This window comes from Falco biarmicus, chromosome 3 (assembly GCF_023638135.1).
Source record: "Falco biarmicus isolate bFalBia1 chromosome 3, bFalBia1.pri, whole genome shotgun sequence".
Lineage (NCBI taxonomy): Eukaryota > Metazoa > Chordata > Aves > Falconiformes > Falconidae > Falco > Falco biarmicus.
This window is the reverse complement of record NC_079290.1, coordinates 52,998,503-53,018,383: the sequence shown is the minus strand read 5'-3', so window position 1 is coordinate 53,018,383 and position 19,881 is coordinate 52,998,503. Positions and strand designations below refer to the sequence as shown.

The 19,881-nt window shown below is 38.7% G+C and overlaps 2 protein-coding genes across 2 annotated transcripts; both read left to right on the top strand.

Annotated features, from left to right (window-relative positions):
- The first annotated feature begins 2,815 nt into the window (after window positions 1-2,815).
- On the top strand, window positions 2,816-10,832 carry LOC130145688 (transthyretin). Its single transcript, XM_056330900.1, has 4 exons — window positions 2,816-2,990; window positions 3,786-3,925; window positions 8,519-8,654; window positions 10,552-10,832. Exons 1-4 carry the CDS (start codon window positions 2,922-2,924, stop codon window positions 10,657-10,659), a joined length of 453 nt encoding a protein of 150 aa, XP_056186875.1. The 5' UTR covers window positions 2,816-2,921; the 3' UTR covers window positions 10,660-10,832.
- A 1,917-nt stretch (window positions 10,833-12,749) lies between these two features.
- On the top strand, window positions 12,750-19,568 carry LOC130145689 (transthyretin-like). The gene is made up of 4 exons (XM_056330901.1): window positions 12,750-12,880; window positions 14,633-14,763; window positions 17,339-17,474; window positions 19,252-19,568. Exons 1-4 carry the CDS (start codon window positions 12,812-12,814, stop codon window positions 19,357-19,359), a joined length of 444 nt encoding a protein of 147 aa, XP_056186876.1. The 5' UTR covers window positions 12,750-12,811; the 3' UTR covers window positions 19,360-19,568.
- Window positions 19,569-19,881: the final 313 nt, after the last annotated feature.

The window sequence follows — 19,881 nt, the reverse complement described above, 5'->3', positions numbered from 1 at the left end:
TGGGCGATCACCCTCTCTTCTCGGTTTTGTGTCCCCTAGCCCCTAAACAGCTTTATGTTATCACTGCATTAGCTATGTAACCCTTCTGTTTCTTCCACACCAGGATTCCTAAATATCTCTTTCTGAGGAGTTTTCAGTGACTCTGTTTACTCTTTTCTTACAGTCAGGCTTTTATGCTATTGCTCTGTGCTAAGGCTCTGTGTTGCATTGCCTTCCTTGTGGCAGGCATCCTGCCAGGAGTCTCTGGGAGCTTCCCTGTTTCCTGCTCTTCATGGCAGGCTCCCTACTCCTACAGAAGTTCTAGGGTTTTCCCAGCCACACTTACTCCTCAGTGCTCAGCTCCTTGTCACCTCACGTTTCCATATTTTTTTAATCTGGGATAAGTTACTCAGTTGGTAAGCTTCAGACTCCCATTGCACAAAAATAGTTTAACAACAATAGACAGACAACAGTCAGTCAGCACTTACTGGTTGCTCAGCAGTTACCCATCGCCTTGCTCCTTTTCCGTCTCACAGTCGCATGTTTTGATTCTCCACCAAGGGGGAAATCATTCTTCTTAGGCAGCTGTTTCAAATTCCTGAGCCCTCCTGTACATTTTATGGAAAACACTAGCATATTGTGCTAACAGGTTGAGGCTGATACCAGAAGGAGAAAGATCTAGCCAGCATTTGTTTGACTAGGCTATAGTAATTTTAAATTAGGTTCACATGGGACGGAATTTGTGTAAATTCTAGATACTCCATGGCCTTCTAGATCAGAGATATAACAAAGACTACTATTTTTTTTTTACCTTGTTTCTGAATCCACTTGTACCTTAGAACTTACAGAAATAATCTAGTTATCTGCAAAATGTGTGAATGGGGATTCACGAACACACAAAGTCTAATTTCCCTTTAGAAGGGTGCTGCTGCCGATAGTCAAACGATCCCTATCTAGGCTATGTATGGGATGGGTGAGAGTTGAAAAAAAGCAGCAAATGCAGGACGGGGAAAAAAATCATGTTTGGGGTTAGAATTTTCCATGCGCCTTATTCACTTTAAAAAACAGCTGTCAAATGTTATAAAAGAGGAAAGTAAAACAGATAATATGGACAGCTGAAAGGTACTATCCCTGTAGACCTGATTTTTCAGAAACCGTTACCTTGCAGGAAAACCTATGAAAAATAATTTTTTTTTTAAGTCATTCTGCCACAGGAGAGCAACTTCACATGCAGGCAGGTGCCAATATCATCACCTCCTTGGTATTGTTTCCTTGAAAAACAGCTGACAGCAAGTGACAGGACAGCCTACTTGCACTTCAATACAGATAATTCTCTTCCTGACATACAAAGCTTTGCAGCTTCAGAGAAATATTTACAAACACAGAGAGCAAAACAATGAAGTCAAGTGTTGATGCACAAATCTAAGAGCAGTATTTACCTTTCCAAGACCTGAATACAAGCCACAAACACGAGATTGCAGTGTGATTTGTAATGCTGGGCACTTGCATTGACTTTTATGTGCATGCAAAGTGAGTGTAGATTGCTACCTACTACGTATCAGCCTGCTTTGCTGTAAGTGCAAAGCGCACTTTGATCCCAGTTTAGGAGATGACTGTAATATAGATTTTTTTTCAAAAACCAACTTTGCCTAAAGAGAACAACTGTATAAAGCAGCCTGAAGGCATGCAAGCCACTGGAGAATACCGTCCATGACTTCTCTCTAAGACCTTTATCATAATCCTATTCAAGTTAAGAGGCAAAATTCCTTTTTATTAGAATACTGTGAAATCAGCAAAATCTGAATGTGCTGTATCCTGAGAACAGAAGTGTAGGCTCAGGGTTGTTTAGGACGTTTAGGACATGGGGAGAAGGAAATGCCAATCAGGGCTGTTTCTTTGTCTCTCAACTAGCACCAGGTACACTATGGACAAATTTTTTGTGATGCAGCTGGAGAAACGCAGCTACACCATGCCTGCTCTCCCAGCTGACATCTCCTCCCAACTTAGGTTGGGGCTGAGCTCACCCCTGAAAAACCTTTTACCTAAATGTACATTTCAGAGCATAACAATAACATTTCCAGCATAATAAGAGTTTGGCAAATAGAATGTTAGCTAGATGTTAATGTAAGCTACCCATCTATGCTAGTTGCCGCTTCTTCTGGGGTACATGGAGCAAGAGAGGACTCATTTTATTTTTCTGAGACTTTTATCTTTCCCAAGGGAACAGATCTCTCCAGTTGTCTTCCCAGTGACTAAGAGAAAGTCTTTACGTCTACCTGAAGATTAGGCAAGATGAATCCTTAGGAGCTTCTGTTGAGAGGCAGATATTGTCAGATTCTATCTAAACTAGGTTTCAAAAAGAAACATTGCTCCTTTTCAACAAGCAGGGGAACTGCCTGGGAATCTGTCTCCCAGTATGGACCATTAGCACTGCTTGAGCCAGACAATGAACAAACCTCCATTACCCATATACTGAGTCTGCATCTATATGTGGGAACTGGTCTCCAGAAAGCACTGAACATTGAGAAGAAACACGGAGCAGGCACAGAGAAAGCATTGGGGCATTATTGTGCACAACCTGAGGGCAAGGTAAAGAAAATCTCCTAGAACTGGTTGGATTCTGAGCTAACAAAGGTCATTTGCATTATTTTCTGGAGGGCTTTCTATGAGTCTAATCTCTCCAGGCAAGGGTCATGTTTGTGTCCGTTACTTATTCTCTTTGCTTTGGTGATCCTGTAGTCTTTCCATTGACTGCAATGGCAGTGCTATTCATGGACTGACTCTAGGATTGGACTGTTTACTAAGAAAATAATCAGAATCAGCAGATTTGGAGTCATATGGGCACCCAATAAGCAGCCTGTTTTGTTGTCAGATTGGCTATAAAATCCCAAATCCCCTCAGCTCCTAGCTGCTGGCACCAAGGCTCACTAACAGCAGACAGAATGACCTTCCACTCTGTGCTCCTTGTTTTCTTAGCTGGACTGGTATTTTTCTCTGAAGCTGCACCACTGGTGAGTCTTCTTTTATTCAAACTCAATCATTACAAGAATGATAATCTAGAGTTTCTAGATGACTAGCATCCTCCTCATCCATGAAATTCTGTAACCATTAGGCTTTGCTGGAGTGTTATTTTACCACCATTTTTAAGTGGCTTCTTCAGAATTCTTAAAACTTTATTTTGCCATTTACCGATCTATTTTAGGTTATTATGAAAGGGTCAGGGGTCTAGGAGGTGTGACCTTTTATTTCTGTCTGTTTCTGTCATTTTGTGACTCACATCCCATAACTTCAATATAGATGTAACTTTACCTTCTTCACCAAAAAAATGCTTCTTTAAAGCACTAAAAAAATATTTTTTGAAGAATGACTAAGGATTTCTTAAAGTATAATGAAGCTTAAGAAACAAATATTCTTTCAGCCCTATGGATCTCATAGGTATTTCTCGTTTAGTTTCCTAGGCTAACACACTCTGCCTGCAGTTATAATAACTAACTACTGTTTAATTTGTGACCTCATTAAAAAGGTATACTTTACAACATTTTCCCAGGGCCATACGCAGCTCTAAATATTTATCAAGCAATCTGTTTGTGTATGCATGTGTGTGTGCATGTAGTAAAGTTATTAGCATCAAGCTCTAAGACACTCCACTATAAGAAACAGATGTTTGTGAACTAACTTTGAATACCATTTGGCAAAGAGCTTGCTTTTAAGTCAACGTTAATTCTGCAATAAGAACTCATCTTTGGAAGAAGGTTTTTGCAGGGCTGGTGAACAGCTCCTATACAACCTCTCCTGCTTTCCCCAAGGTCTCCCATGGCTCTGTTGATTCCAAATGCCCTCTCATGGTGAAAGTGCTGGATGCAGTCAGAGGAAGTCCTGCAGCTAACGTAGCTGTTAAAGTCTTTAAAAAGGCTGGAGATGGAAGCTGGCAGGACTTTGCTACTGGGTAAGTTATACGGTCTTATGGAGCCATTTCCAAAGTGCCTCAGGCAAGCAATTGAATGGAGCTCTGATTAAAAAAGCAGTATGTTTTTGAGCACATTTCACACTATCACTTTTAACAGCATGTGAATGCTGGTCTAAAATCCATCAGATTCAATTCAAGAAGAAATTACTCACAACTGAAATACATGCTAATCACAAAAATATGTTGAGATGCTCATCTTATCTTTGTAAGGGAGTAGGTTTAGTCATTATTTTTCTCCTAGCTTCAGTACTATATTTCTTTTCTACAAAAAAACCCAACAAACCCAAAAAAACCCAAACAAACAAAAAAACCCCTATTTACCAGAATTTTGTAGGCAATCTGGACTAACCTACTGTCTTCATATGCAATGGATATAGAGCTTTATTTGCAGCAGTCACAAACAAAATCCTCTCTGCGAGCACATACAAATAATGAGCACATTCGTCATCTTCTCCTGCATAACAAACAAGCTGGTTGGAAGAAACTCCTTGACCAGAGAGTTTTAAAGAATCCCATCGTAATACAATATAAAAACACAATCTCAGCATTTGTTTGTGGTCATTTCCATAGCTTTGCATGGCTTTTGCTAGAATGACAGCTTAATGCTTGCAAAGCATCCTCAGAACACCACTGAGGGGCAGGCAATAATAGCATTATCTTCAGTCTGTGGGAAAAGTAAGGGTAACAAAGGAATACAGCTCACTAACATTCAAATAGGTGAGGCATTTAAGTTTCATTGTGATAACTCATTGAATCACCTTTTTAAAGAAGTCAAGAGAAACCTCCAGTAACAGCAGAATAGTCAAGCACAGAATGCCAAGCAGAAGCATGGACAGCAGCCACCAGAGCATCCAACTGTCTTACTAGGATTTTTATAGCATGATTTACATAAAAGCTGCAGGGGGAAAAAAAAAACCAAGAAACAAACAAAACCATAAGAGAGGAGAAGACTACAAGAAGGACTTTCTCTACAAAGGACTTTTTCTCCATCTGAAGGGTTGATTTTTATAAAACTTTTCCCCATTGAAAAGGAACAAGAAAGGTTAGATTGAAGGAGAAATAAAACACCTCCACTTACAAATGCTGAGTGTTAACCTAGGAACAAAGGATTCTCAGAATGTATTTATGTACTTTAATAAAAAGAGAAACCCCATGAAAAAATGACACATTGTTTTCAAGGAAAGCAGAGACAAGGACAGTGTCTTGTCCTTAGCAAGTATTTGCCATTATTAGGAAACTCAGATTATTTCAAATGTTTCATCAAGTGTTCTTGAACATGTAACAAAATACAATTTACAGAGGAATAAGATAAATGCAACACCGGTGTTAAGTGCCCTCACTTTTTGGGCCTGTTTTCTTGTTGTGTTTACAATGCTGCTCTCAAGAAGCCCAAGGAGACAAACCCTGCAGTTATTCTTAGCCAACCTTTGTTGACACTTCATGTCAGTACACACCCCTGAGAAAATCAAATCACTTCTTAAATATAAATTGAGAAGATTCACCTTAGGCAAGTGAGGACCATTTTTCTGGGGGAAGATAGCGGAGGAACATTAAATTACTAATTTTATTGCAGGTAAAGATTTTGACCTTTCCTTTGACTTGCATTTTAACCAAGGCTGCTTCAGCGATACCCCTGACTTTAGCTGATGACACTTGTTTGAACTGGGGTTTCGCATGTGATTGACGTTTTTTTCTTTTTGGAAAACCAGAGTTTCTCTGTGTTAAACCAGATAAAAATCTGACTGCAATTAAGGAACACAATCTCTAACTACTCCTGTCAAGTTAATAATATATTGAAGTTACGGTACCTAGCAGATGCATATGGAAAAGCTGCCTTTTCTACAAATGTTATTTTTTTACCTTTTTGTTTGTTTGTTTTTACTTTACTAATGCACTTTAGGGAATTAAACAAGTGCACCTAGCAACTGGTGAATTTGGAGTAATAGTATTTAAAAGGCAGGGAGGAAGTCAGCATAGCAACCGCTGACTTTATTAAGAGGCTTATTTCAATATTATCAATATTAAAGAGCCAAAAATTTGTAAGAGGTAACTCGAGCTGCAACACACTCTGAGGAAGGCTTTAGGGCACAGAGACCTGGGAAGCATGTGATCTGGGTTCTATATGAGCTCCTCCTATGACTAGTTTTGACCTTCTTACTACTTCACATTTTTGGAAGTCTAGGTCTTACCATGTAGTTCAAGAGTTGTATTCACCAAACGCTTGTAGGTCATTAAAAAGAAAAAAAGAAAAAAAGAAAAAAAGAAAAAAAGAAAAAAAGAAAAAAAAGAAAAAAAGAAAAAAAGAAAAAAGAAAAAAGAAAAAAGAAAAAAGAAAAAAGAAAAAAGAAAAAAGAAAAAAGAAAAAAAGAAAAAAAAGAAAAAAAGAAAAAAAAAATCTGTCTATGTGAAGTGGTTCTCCCCCCCACCCCTTTTTTTTTTAAACTCCAAAATAATAACTCATGATCCTGAGATATTTCTTCAGCAGTCTGCATTTAAAGGCAGAGCTTAGCTCAGTGCAATATGTCCCCCAAGAGTTCATAAATGTCGTGGCACGTGTGGTATAGATTTAACCTTGATACAATATAAAACTAAGGTCCAGACAGTGAAAAAGAGGATCAGGACTGCAGGTAAGGCTGGAGCCATAGCAACTTAACCAGTGGTTTGCAAATTTTTTGCTGGGAAAGCACAGCTTTTTCAAGCTAATTGTCCATCTTACAGCAGATGCCGGTAGTTCACGTCCTATTAAGAATAAAAAAAACACACTATAATTATTCCCCCACTCAGACAGAAATACAAATGCTATTCAGAAGGAATCACTTGTAGCACTTTGCTACCACGGCCGAATGCAGGGCCACCTCTGCCTTGTGCTAGCCCCATCCAAACTCTGAATTGCACACTGTCCTGTTGGCTGTCAATGCAGCAGTAATGCTGAAGGGTTTGCTTGTGAGACAGCTCGCACTGCATGGCTACTACTCAATAACTAAAAGTTATTGGAGGAAAGTGCCATTAACTCCTGGTAGTGGGCAAGAGTCTCCAAGTGAACTCTTGCTTCCAGTTTCCCAACTGTTCTGGATCTTTAACATCTGCAACTCTGGGTCAGCACCCATCAGGGAAACCATTCAAGCTGCATCCACAGTTTTCTCAAACTAAAACTTGTTTACCTGAAAAAAGATTTTGAGGCAGACACCATTTTTTCTTTTAATTGGTTTTTTGTCTAGACTATCGAACTTGTAAGAGATGCATGAATTGTTAACTTATATTGTTAATTATTGTTAACTGAACACTTTTGCAGGATCTCAGCAATTCTGTTTCATGGGTTCAAGGACACTCACAATTTAATTCTTCCTTTTACCTATTGCCTTTTATTAAGGCAATATAGTTTAAGCCAGGAAGTGCTAATTAAACCAAAAGAAAACAGATGTGTACACTTCACAAATTGCCTTTGAACCATGTTTCAAACCAAAATAAAGATGACAAATAAGATGAAGGAGGAGGCAGCAGCTGCAAAAGAAAAGCTGCAATAGCACACCTGATTCTGTCTCTGATAAGCAGCATGTCACTGCTTTCTCCCCTCCCTCTCTTCCTCCTTAGATTTTTCTGTTTTCTGCCCAGACAGCTACTCCTTGCTGTAAGATGGAAAATTTCCACTAATTCATCAAGTTCTTCAAGCTTTCTTCATTTTCCCTTCAACTATATCATGTGGTTATGAAGTGCTATAAATATCAAATAAATATTTTCAGCAGGAAAAAAAAAAACCTGGTAAAAAAACCAGAAATAAAATAAAAGGTGGGAAAATAGATAAATGGGGTTTAGGAGCTAAGTATATAAATATTTCAACAGCTGTCCTACAAAGCTTGCTCCTTTTCAAACAGATAGGGTGTAATGCCAGCTGTATTTCCGTCTTCTGGATTTCATTCACCCACATTTTTTTGTTATGAGCAGAGTGCATAATCTCTTTGAGCTGGGAATTCCTATTGCTAATTTATATGGCACCCAGTGGAAGAGGCCCCTGCTTTTTGACCAAGGCGTTGTAATTCAAATGAATAAAATCTTGTGATGATTAAATTGCTTTTCCAAGACACTAACACTTAGGGTTACATAAAACTGCATCAGTGTATAGGGGTAAAACCTACAGCCTCAGTGCTAATAACTAGAGAACAAAATAATTTTCCACTAAAATCTCTCTTCTCTCTTTAATTATAATTTGCAATTTGGCATCTTGCCTTTCATCATGACAACTAAGCTACTAACATTTGGTTCCAGAGGGCACTTAAACACAATATTAAAAAGAAGGACCTTAACTATAATCCCTGCCATAGCAACAGAAATGACCAAAACAGCCAGCCAGCTTTGATTTGCGATGTATATGGATGAGTTGGTAGCAAGGACAGACTTTGCAATACGGAAACATACACTACATAGGAGGAGGGAATTATTTCCGATGATTAGAAACCATTCAGTGTAGAATGTGGCTGTGCCACACCTCTGCTATTTGATATTCTACATGAGCCGTTTCTGTTTAGCATCTAAATGACAATATAAAATATTGATGTAGACGCGTTACTATTACAGGAAAACCACAGAGTATGGGGAGATCCATGAGCTCACAACAGAAGAACAGTTTGTAGAAGGAATATACAGGGTTGAGTTTGACACCAGCTCTTACTGGAAGGGACTTGGGCTTTCTCCATTCCATGAATATGCTGATGTAAGTATTTGCACACATACCTAATAATCTATATACTGTGTAGTGACATGAGCTGGAAAGAACAAATACAGTTCTTCAGTATTGTACAAATAAAAGGAGCAGCATCGTTCCGTGAAATGGTTCACTGCCACTTAACATTGGGCAAATAAAGGCAGCATATAGCCAGCTAAGGCAAAGGAAGTAGCCAACTTCTCTGCAAATACCGATGTGGCTCTTCTAAAGTGGAACTGTGCCCATTCACCCATCCAGACCATCAGACACCTTTGTTCAGAAAGAGTTACATTATTCAAAAGTACACGGTGTTTAAAAAAACAAGGGAAAAAAAAAGGGGGGGGGGGGGAATACTGTTGTTGTTGAAGGATTTGGAAACCTTAATTTTATAGGAAATAAGCTATTCTTTAATCAGAGGTATTTCCCTGTATCGGTCACCTGAAAATCCCTGAATTCTAGTATGACCTGTAATTACAGGGAAAACGAATTCTTTCTGATGTGGCTTTTAACAACAAGAAGATGCTCAGTACTGAAATATGCAATAGAAAAAAAAGGCATAAAAATATAAAGAAATAACTATAGTAGTTAAGAAAAAGCCGTCTGTTTCATCAATAGTCAAATTTCATAAGCAGGCTAGCAATATAATTGTGTCTTGTGCTTCCCTTTGATTTCAGCTGTACATTGATTTATTTATTGTATGCTCTATTCTATTACATTTACTTAGCATTTCAAAAAAAGTTTAAATTCTTCAGGCCCAATCTGCCATTAAATTTAAGTTTCCCGAAATTAAGTAGTCTGGAATTGCTACAGGTTGTGTTGTAGAACATTTTAAATCGCAATTTTATGAAGCTCTGTGGATGACTAAAACAAATGACTGAGGCCCAGGTCCACAAAAGTCTGAGGAGCAGCTTGGGTCATTTATGTCTAATAAACAAGCCTCAAAAATATTCCCAAACCATTTGGATGCCTGAAAGTTGCTGGGGCCTAGAGAAGGGGCTTCACCTCAAAAGGTGCTTAAAAGCACCTGATTGAGACCGTTCCAGCTAGGCTGTTAGAGAAGATTTCCTTTGACGTAATAGCCCACAGGTCAACAAATCATCCTGGGAAGTGGGCAGGGTTCAATGACTGCCTGTGCACAAGGTAACTGAAGGCTGTAGCTCTCACATCCCAGCAGCTTAGACTTTGGCAGGACCAGGAAGTAGGATGGAACTCTCCAGTCCTCTTGCAGAAAGTACGTCATAGTTCAGAAAATACATTAAATATTGGGCAAAATAGAGCCAAAGAATGAGGGAGCTCAACCCAGGTGGTGACACTTTCCAGGGAACTGAAGGTCCAAAGTTCCAGGGACCGATCTGGAAAGCAGCAAATTTGAATTGTCTTAGACAAGGGTCGCTCCTTGTTCTGGCAAGTCTAGCTACTCAGTTCTTAACGCAAGAACTGACCCACCACCAGCTGTGTTAAAAACAGGAGTGAGGCACTGAAGTACAGAAAGCAGCTTTGGGCTTCAGCTCCCTACTTCCCTTGGCCACCTCACACAGAGGTTGTATTTAAGTTCACTAGATGAGATTTCACCTCTCGATCTTTCTTACTAGTTGTCTGAGAGACCTTTCCGTCATCCTCCCATTCCACATCACAGACTAGTTTGCCTGACTCAGGTATATGCATCTCCACCTAGCTTCACTGCAGCTGAGGTTCTTTGTGGACCTTGGTCCAAATTTCAGATTTCTCAGTCTTCAGCAAACATCAGAAAGTAACACTGAGCATTTGGCTTCAGAACAGTAAAATTACGGAGTGGACAGAACTGCTAGAGCATTCTGCAGAGGAAATAGTGTGTGCATCCTAATTCTTAATATGGTAGTTTCAAACATACATTGTTCATTGTGATCACAAGTTTTCTCTTTTCCAGGTGGTGTTCACTGCTAATGATTCCGGTCACCGCCACTATACCATTGCTGCTCTCCTCAGTCCTTTCTCTTATTCAACCACCGCTGTTGTCAGTGATCCCCAGGAATAAACATGTACTGTCGTTACACAAACACCTTCCTCTGCTAGAACTATTGTAGGCTTTTAGGAGAAAGGTTTTTCCTACTGCTAATGCGTAACTTTTTGCTACATTAGGGGTTTTTTTTCCATTTTGTAACCTGGCAAACTTCAGACAAGTCAATAAAATGTTACTTCTTTAAAACAGTTTTGATTCTATTGGTGAAGTTTTATTGTATTCTAAGCTGTCATGATTTGCATTCAAGTGCGATGGACATCTGGAAAACATGCGTGGCATGGCACTTGCTTTGGTTTTGTTATCTTCTTCCACTACCTTAAAAAAGTCTCATCAAATGCATTAGATCAAAATAATAGAGTTGTGCTACCTTAAAAAATTTGACCAAACACATGTACTCAAAATAAAAAAGTCATCCATGCTACTTGTACTTTACACACAGAAGAGAGAGTCCCACCATCGACTAGGTCACAGTGTATATAGGAGAAATTCTGAATACCTAGCAGCAGAACAAACAAAGCAGAAAGACTGTTGAAATATATATAAGCAGAGAACTGAAAGAGTTAAGATCTATGTACTTTTACTTAACTTCAGGCAAAGCTCAACACTGTCATTTCAAGAGGCAAGTTTTCTGCTCAATCTAGGAAGTTCTGAAGCAATTTTAATTAGCACCATTTTTAACAACTTTGATCTTTAACCGAGCTGGCTACTGTATTCGAGTGCATTCCAATTAAATCTGTAGTAAGTCAAACCTATAGCCATCATTAATAAAACAGCCCTAAAACAGAAGCAACATCTTAATATTCTCTTCATATTTTTAGAAACAGGAAAAGGTAAGCTGCGATACAAATGACGTTGTTGATAAACTGACCAAAGAATCTGGAGGGCTTTAGCAGTGATTTCTGTAGACTGATGGCCTATTGCTTTTAAAACATCTTGAAGCAGAGAAATTGTTTTTTAATGGGATTACAGACACTACAGAGATAGTCACCGAAATCATGCCATTCAGAGACCATCAGCACTCATCTGCCACTGACCTTGGGAGCTTATCTCTACACCCAGAGCCTTCTGGGATGACTGCATACCAGGTGAATTCCAAGTTACAAAAGCTTGCCTTTAACATTTCACTATTTGGTTCCTTTTTTCCTTGATTTCTGGACACTATCATAGTTACACAACTCTTGTAAGCAGTGCAAATAATTTCAAAACAGTGCCCTTCCTAAAGCATGCAGATTTCATGGAACTTCAAAACCAGTAGGTTTGATTTGCAGTGAGCTGTGCCCAGCCCTCGAAATAGGACATAAATATGTTCATGCAGGTGTACTCATTAAAAACTAACAAACTACTCTGCACAGTCATCCATCTGATGACAGGATAAAACTAGCAAGAAAGTCTATGTACAAGTGTCTAACCAAAGATCAGAAAGACAAATTAAATTTCAAAAAGTAACATTTCCCTAAAATGAAGCACATGCTTCTGGTGGGAGCCGATTTGCAGTTGTACAGGGAACATTCTGAACTTTCTAAGTTCAGAATCTAAGGATCAAGTAAAGTGATAGAATTTAAAACAGTTTAACTGTGTTTCAGAAATGGGTTTGTAGGTACCTGGTTATCATGCTGGAAATAAAAAGTAACATATTTTTCCTCTGGGGGGAACGTGTAAGATAACTAGATAGCCCACACGTTATCCACCTACCTTTTACCAGTGGTGGGGAGAAAACCAGAGAAATCTCTTAATAGCTAAACATGGGTGAGTCAATTAAGCCAAGCCATAACCACAGAGAAATTCTCACTGAAATTGACAGGTAGACAAGAAATTTGTATTTCTCTCAACTATATGAGATCTATACAACAGTATTCCTCAACAAAAAGAGAAAAAGGAAACAGAATAGATGTTGTTCCCAAGAAAATAGATCGCTGCAGTTGAGCTAGGCAACATTCACAGTATTTCCACAGGCAGTGATAGAAGAGACTTATTTTTGCAGACAAGGTTCATGTTTATATGGGTTACTTATTTTCTCATTGTTTACTAAGTAAATAGTATGAATTGGCATGTTGAAAGTCATATGGGTTCTCTGGTAAGTAGCCTCAGTTTAGAGGCCTTGATATAAAAATCACAAATCTCATCAGTTTCTACTCACTGACACTGAGGCTTCCTAGTGGTAGGCAAAATGGCGCTTCATTCTGTATTTCTTGTTTTCTTAGCTGGCCTGGCATTTTTCTCCGAAGCTGCACCACCGGTAAGTGTCTCAGGATCGAGGTCCTTCATACTGATGTAGTCCCAGCTTTTTTTTTCTTTTATATTTAATTAGTATAAGTGAAAAAAAAGAATATTTCATGTTATTGCAATTATTTTAGTTTTCCAGTATGTATTGACTGTAGTTCTCTCCTACTGCTCTATCTCTGGTCCTTCTTTCTCCTTCCCTAGTGATTAGTGAGAGGGCTTTATGGTTACAGATGCAGCACTTGTCATTAGACTCAGTGACTGTGTGAAAAACAATGTAAGACAAGAAAGGAAAAAAAATATACTCACTACGCAAAAGCCTTGGGCCTGTTGAGAAGTAACTAACAGCCCTTAAAACACAATGAACAAGCTCCTGGTGTGAGGGATTTCATCTGCTATCATTGAGATCCATGCTGGAGAAAGCCCTTCTCTAGTCCTCTCCCTTACTCTTCTACCCACTACAGCTCTATCCCATGCAAGCAGGGAGGAATCTCAGCACGCATTGTTGCTAGCAAAGGAGAGAGTCAAAGCCAGGATCCCACTTCCACAGGGCTCATTTATTACAGCAAAGCAAGCTACAGACATGCTTCTGCCCAAAATTCTCCTAGAACAGGGCCTGTTGAGGGAACTTGGGAACAGGGAAGACTTGTCTTCCCCCCTTGCTTCTTCCTTTCAAGCTCTGATCTTTGCAAAAATGAATACCTGACCTACCGTTGCAAGGAAGTAAAGTGTCATTGAGCTCCCAGAGTGTAAAAGCCAGGAAAACAGGTGGTGGCACTACAGCCCCCTTGCCAGTGCCTCAAAAGAAACACTAGCAAGGAGCCTCTGCATTCCAGAAAGGGAACCCGGGGAGTCGGGGCACGCTGGCGGTACAGATAACTGTGACAACAATACATCGGTCCGATATAGGGCAGGATTCCTGCCCAACATCACAGCTCAGTACATCCCAGAGGCCTCTAAGATTTTATCACCGACATCACGATTCATTTTAAAATTATTAAATAGAGACCAGTGCTTGCTATTTTGAGATCCTCCCCGATTAGCACCTTCCACAAAGCTCTATTTCCTCACTTTTCAGCTACAAAATTAGGTAATGGAAGGTCAAAGCCCTGATTCAACTCAGCACTAGGTAAAACATCAGGGAATAAGCACTGCTTTTGATGAACATGTTGGGAGTGAAACTACAGCCGACCCATCTTTGAAGAAAGGTTTTCCTCTCCTATCCCCACATAGCTGCCAGGGGCTGACAAATCTGATCCAGCATGCTGCTAGGAGGCAGTCTGTATGCGCTGCTCATCAAGTTTACAGCAGAATTAAGTCCATGGCAAAAAGCTATCAGAGGCTCTCAAATCCAGAAAGCTGTGCTCAGATTGCCACTCCAAAATACAGAAAATGAGTTGCCAGTTTTTAAACATTCCTACTGCCTTTGATGATTTAACTATTTCCTGATGAGGTCACAGCTTAGTTACAACTTCACGCTGGAGATGATGTGTAGCTAAGCCATGCCAAAGAGAAACAGAAATGTGCTCACACATACAGCCGCAGGGCCTCCCCAGTGCTCCTGCCGACAGCTCCTGACATCTCCCTCCCTGCTTCCACTGTACCCAGCCCACAGAAAGCTTCAGGCTACGTTTCTGCAGTACACAGTGATCTTGTTGAGAAAATATGGTATGTTCTGTAGATCTAAAGAGTAATAATTCTTACTGCTTTATTACGCACCATCGGATACCTTTCTTAAAACATAAAAATTCTCTCTTCCTATCTGAAGGACTCTGCTGACTCCAAGCATCCTCTTTTTATAAAAATTCTGGATTCAGTCCGAGGAAGTCCAGCTCCAAATGTTCCAGTTAAGTTATATAAAGAAGCTGCAGATGGATCTCAGGAACTATTAAGTTCAAAGTAAGTCATACCGAAATAATGAGTGAAAGAAGGGAAAGGCAATTTCCCATTCACATTCATTTCACATTCCCATTTCACTTAGTGAAAGTTTCACATTCACTAAGGTAATGTCTTTTTTACTCAAGTAACATAAGATGGAATGAATTTGTTGCAAATTGTCTTTTAACTGTGCTATACTTTCAACAACCCAAATAGTTTTATAATGCTTTGTAATTACTGTGAGCACAAGAAAGTATTTTAAACTATCTTTTAATTCAACTATTGCTTCTCTTCAATTTCATTACAAAGGATTGTATCACTTTTCAGTTTTTAGCATTGTTACTAGAAGAATCAGGCAGACTCTTAGTTTGTTTGAAACTTAATGTTCTGGTTGAGAATCCTACCTTTATTGGCTATTTTCCTTCTTTCTAAAGGGATTTTCATTTTGTACACCACCACAGCTTTAAAAAGAAAACAGAACTGTTTTGAACATATACCACATCATATTTGATAGCCTTCTTTACTTCAAGAAAAAGGAATCAGTAAAAAGGAGAAAATGAGAATAAAGCTTTCTCACCTCCTCCTCCACAGAGAAGCAATTACACCTAAAATAGAAAAAGGATCTCCCAGATATTTAAACATTGTCATGACTCTAAAAAAAAGAAAATAATTGTAGAATTTCAAATGTAGATGACTTTTTGAAATTGCCCTCAATTTTAGTATATATTAACACTTTAAAAACTTAAAAGCAATTTTGAGTTAATCGGAAATCAAAAAACTTCTTACAGGATACACAGAGTGAACACTACCTATTCAACATTCTACTTCCACACTTATCTCCTCAACACAGTTGCAAAGTCTCACCTGAGACCTATCCAGGTGTGTTAACAGTCTGTTCTACCTAAAAATGTGAGAGAAGGCTCATAAGAGCTAAAACTGACATTGTGTAGGAATTTCAATAGCAGGATCCCAGACTCAGATGCATTTCTACAAAGTTCATGAGAAACTATATGGAAGTGGCTCTTTGGTGTCATAGAGCAGTGGGCTGGCAGAAGCAAGAGTGCTCTCATATGTGTCCTTGAAAAACAGAGCTACAGTGAAGGCCGCACATATTTGTACAAGGTGGAGGAAAAAAAATCTTTCCATATTGTCCTACTTAAATTGCCTCCCACCCATCAAGTAAGATAGCTTTACACGTATTCTGCCACTGGAAACACATTACATTTTCCATTAAGAGGGTGTTCAGTTTACTTATCTTCAAATCTGAGCTTAGAGTCTTTATTATACTTAGCTGAGCAGCTGGATGTTGACTGAAGCCTTAAAAACATACTTAACGTTTGAAACAAGGAACAAAGTAACCTTAAGATGAGGTACACGAAAGTCATTTTAATATTAAAGCAACCTCTCCAGCTTCTTAATTTGTAAGTAACTGAATTGTAGCAAGATTCTGAAATAACTGTTCTCAGTTAAAATAACCGATTTGGTTTTAGTCAAGAAAGCTTATTAGAGAAATGAACAGTTATCTAACAATGACCAATCTATGACAAAGAACAGAGAATTTGAATACATGAAAAAAAATCTGGTAACTTACTACAGAGCAACTTGTAAGATACAAATGGTGCTCTATGACTTCATAGTTATAAGCTATATTAAAGGACAAATCCTAAGTAATGCATTGGATAATGACACAAAAACATTCAATTATTTTTCTCTGCATGCAGTTTGAACAAAATACGTACAGATTTGCCAGCTAGAACACAAAACATTGGTTTGTGACTACTAAAATCAGGCACTAAGTGGCACTGTTACTTGCAGACAACCCACCCAATCAAACCCATGGTATTATCTAACTTATTTCACAGAAACAGGTTTCAACCATGAGACATGTTTGAGAGACAGCATTCAATATTGGTTCTGGAGCCCTAAACTGGTTGGTGTTCAAAGGTGTATAGTTTCAAGGCAGTACTATGTCCTTGGATAGCACTGATAGCATCTTCAAATCAAACAAAACCATCTGTTTGTTGAGACTGGAAAACCAACTGATCAATACAGACAATAGGGAATTCCATAAGGCTGACACTGCTGGTTGACCTACACTCATTTCAAATAGCAGATCTCAAATTTCAAATAGCCAACTGTAAAAAATATTCATACTTATGAAACAATACATTTAAATAAGAAGATTATGGAAAAATCAAGAGAATTGACCCTACGTACTTGCACAGTAATTGCATCATGGAGTTTCCACATTCCTTGCAGTAGTGGTGAAGTCTTACCTCTGAGTGGATTCATTTAATTAACCACAATACTCTGCCAGGAGTCTGAACAATAACGCCAGCTTTTGGCTCACCCCCAAACTATTCAGAGTAGTGACACGGGCAGGCAGCCATCTGTTGTGGTGATCGTGGAAGTAGCAAATGCCAAGATAAGCTCTGAAGCATCCATAATACAGATAGACGTAAGCCATTCCAGATCAATAGAAGTATTCATCACATTACTCAGGCTACACAACATCACTGAAGTTCATTGCCAAGAACTGCATTTTTCTCAGGCTTTTAATGAAATTATAGACACACATTTTTCTGCCGTCACACAGACAAACCAATGACAACGGAGAACTCCATGAGCTCACAACTAAAGAACAATTTGTAACAGGAATATACAAGATTGAGCTTGACACAGCCTCTTATTGGAAGAGACTGGGCTTGAATCCCTTCCACCACCATGCTGATGTGAGTATCCATTTTCTCCTGTACTTTAGTTGCAAATAAAGATACTTTGTATGTCTAGGCTTCAATTACTAATCACATGTGTTGAACTTTCTTTTTACTTTAAAATATTTTCACATTAACACTTTAAATCCAGTCTCAAAGCTTTGTAGCAATATGCTCATGAGAGAGCCTAGTTACTAGCTTCCCCATAACTCTTCAATAAGCTCTTAGAAGCATAACTAATGAGGTTTTCCATCCTTCTACCTCCACTTAAGCCTCTGATTCCTTCTGTGACTATCTAGACACCTGAGGAAGAACAAAAGGTGGAGTACTCTGTTAAGCCTTGTGGGAAAAGGATTTTTTTGCCTTTTGGATCCAGTTTTTCTATGGCTGCAGACAAAACTTACAATTTAGATTTGTAAAGATAATGGAAGTATAAACTGTGTTCTGGATGCTTGGATCCTCAATTTACAACAGAAAAAAGTGTAACAGGCCTTGGGACAGATAAACTGGTCAGATGAATGTGGTCCAAACCAGGTACCAACGGAGGCCAGCTGCAGCATTTGGAACTCCTTGCTTTTGGGAAGCAAGGGAAAGAGGGAAGATTGTCCCCTTCCCATCAACAGAATCAGCCCTTTCACATGGCCTTTCAGTAGTGGCAGCAGTGCTGTACAAGCTGTTTGCTGGGTCATGACAGATCAGTGAGCACCACCAACTGTACGGTTTGCAACTGCTGCTCCGATAGCCATTCCTCATCTCCTTGGAGAAAAGGTGGCCAACACCTGGGTTAAATTTTCTTTCTGCCTCCCCGAAATGGATGAGAGATGACATTCTTATTCTAGACAATAATGAAGGTTAATACTGAATAGTCTTGCCTTCTATGGTAACTGAAATAAAAGAGGCAAGATGAAAGATTACAGCATGCAAGTAAATTGATTATACATCAAGATAATGTTTAACTCTATATTCCAGACTAGAAATTAATTTAAACCAGAGTGCAAGAGCCTCCTTTCTTAAAAATAAGCTTCAGGAGGGACATTTTGCTCAGTTCACTGGTTGCTTCATAGGCATCTTTTTTATTAATGTTGAAATGAGCACAAACTATGCATCACAGAAGGTTATTAAACTGTGTATGTTGTAAAAGTTGACATCCATCGTCTCACAACACAAAATAATCTACTATGTAGAGGGAGGAATCAAAGGACAGGAGATGAACCGATGGGGGAGGTAGCAAAAGGGCTGCGGTAAATCATTCATACATAAGGTTATTACCACACTGTAGCCAAAAGGACTAATGCAGTCATTCTCTACTAGATATGTAAAAGTAAGGTTAAAGAAACATTGGCCTAATGATAGTTACTGTAGCACTATGTTTTATTCTGTTTCTCAAAGTTCAGAATTTCATAAAAGCAGCAATAAATACAATACTTGAAAGATGTTGGGTTTTTTTTTTTCTAATAAAGACAATCAATGGGGTTCCGTGTAGATCTTCAATTAAAAAAACCCCATCTTGTTGCCATGTTGCTATTTACTGGTATGAACAAGGAAACCCCAATATGGATAATAAATACCATTTTATAAAACTTTAAATAAGTGACATGAATGCATTTAACAAAGGACATTTAACCAGCGGAAAACCTCTGTGTGACAGGCAGTCACAGATCACAGTGATCAAATCACCACAAGAGAAGTTATTTCCAAAGTTTTGTGGGAAGTTAGATAAAATGATCACAATGTTTCCATCTAGGCTCATATCTAGAGATCACTTCTCATTTCTCTTGTTCTTTCTTTTTTCCAGGTGGTGTTTACAGCTAATGACGCTGGTTATCGACATTACACCATTGCTTTTGTCCTCAGTCCCTTTTCTTACTCAACTACAGCAGTAGTCAGTGAGCCAATGGAATAGAAGCTGACATTAAGCATGAAAATTTAGATGTGTAAATTAAAACTTCTATAAATGATAAGAACTTAGTTTCCGACTGTATAAACAGCTTAGGATTTCATAGTAAGTCACTAAATAACAGTCAAGTTGTTTATTCACTTTATTAACTTTAGGAAGAACGTGTATTGGCTTTCTTTTCAAATACTCTTCTGAATAAAAGTATTCTGTAAGTATTGCTCTTCTGAATAAAAGTTTAGGGTTCCAAAAAGCCACATTACACTTTTAAAAAATGCATTGAAATTCCACTACTGGGATTCTGAGAATAAACCAAAGTCTTCCATGAAGTTAATAAACTGCATTCCTATACTTGCAAAGGAAACAAACAAAACATACCTAAAAGGTGTCTTATGAAAAGTAAGCACACAGTAAATACAATCCACCACCTACTGTCATCTGTACCTTACTACTGACATCCACAATAGATGAAATCATGTAGGACTACCACCCAGGGCCCCACGCAATCATCAGGTAAACTCACATCCCAGT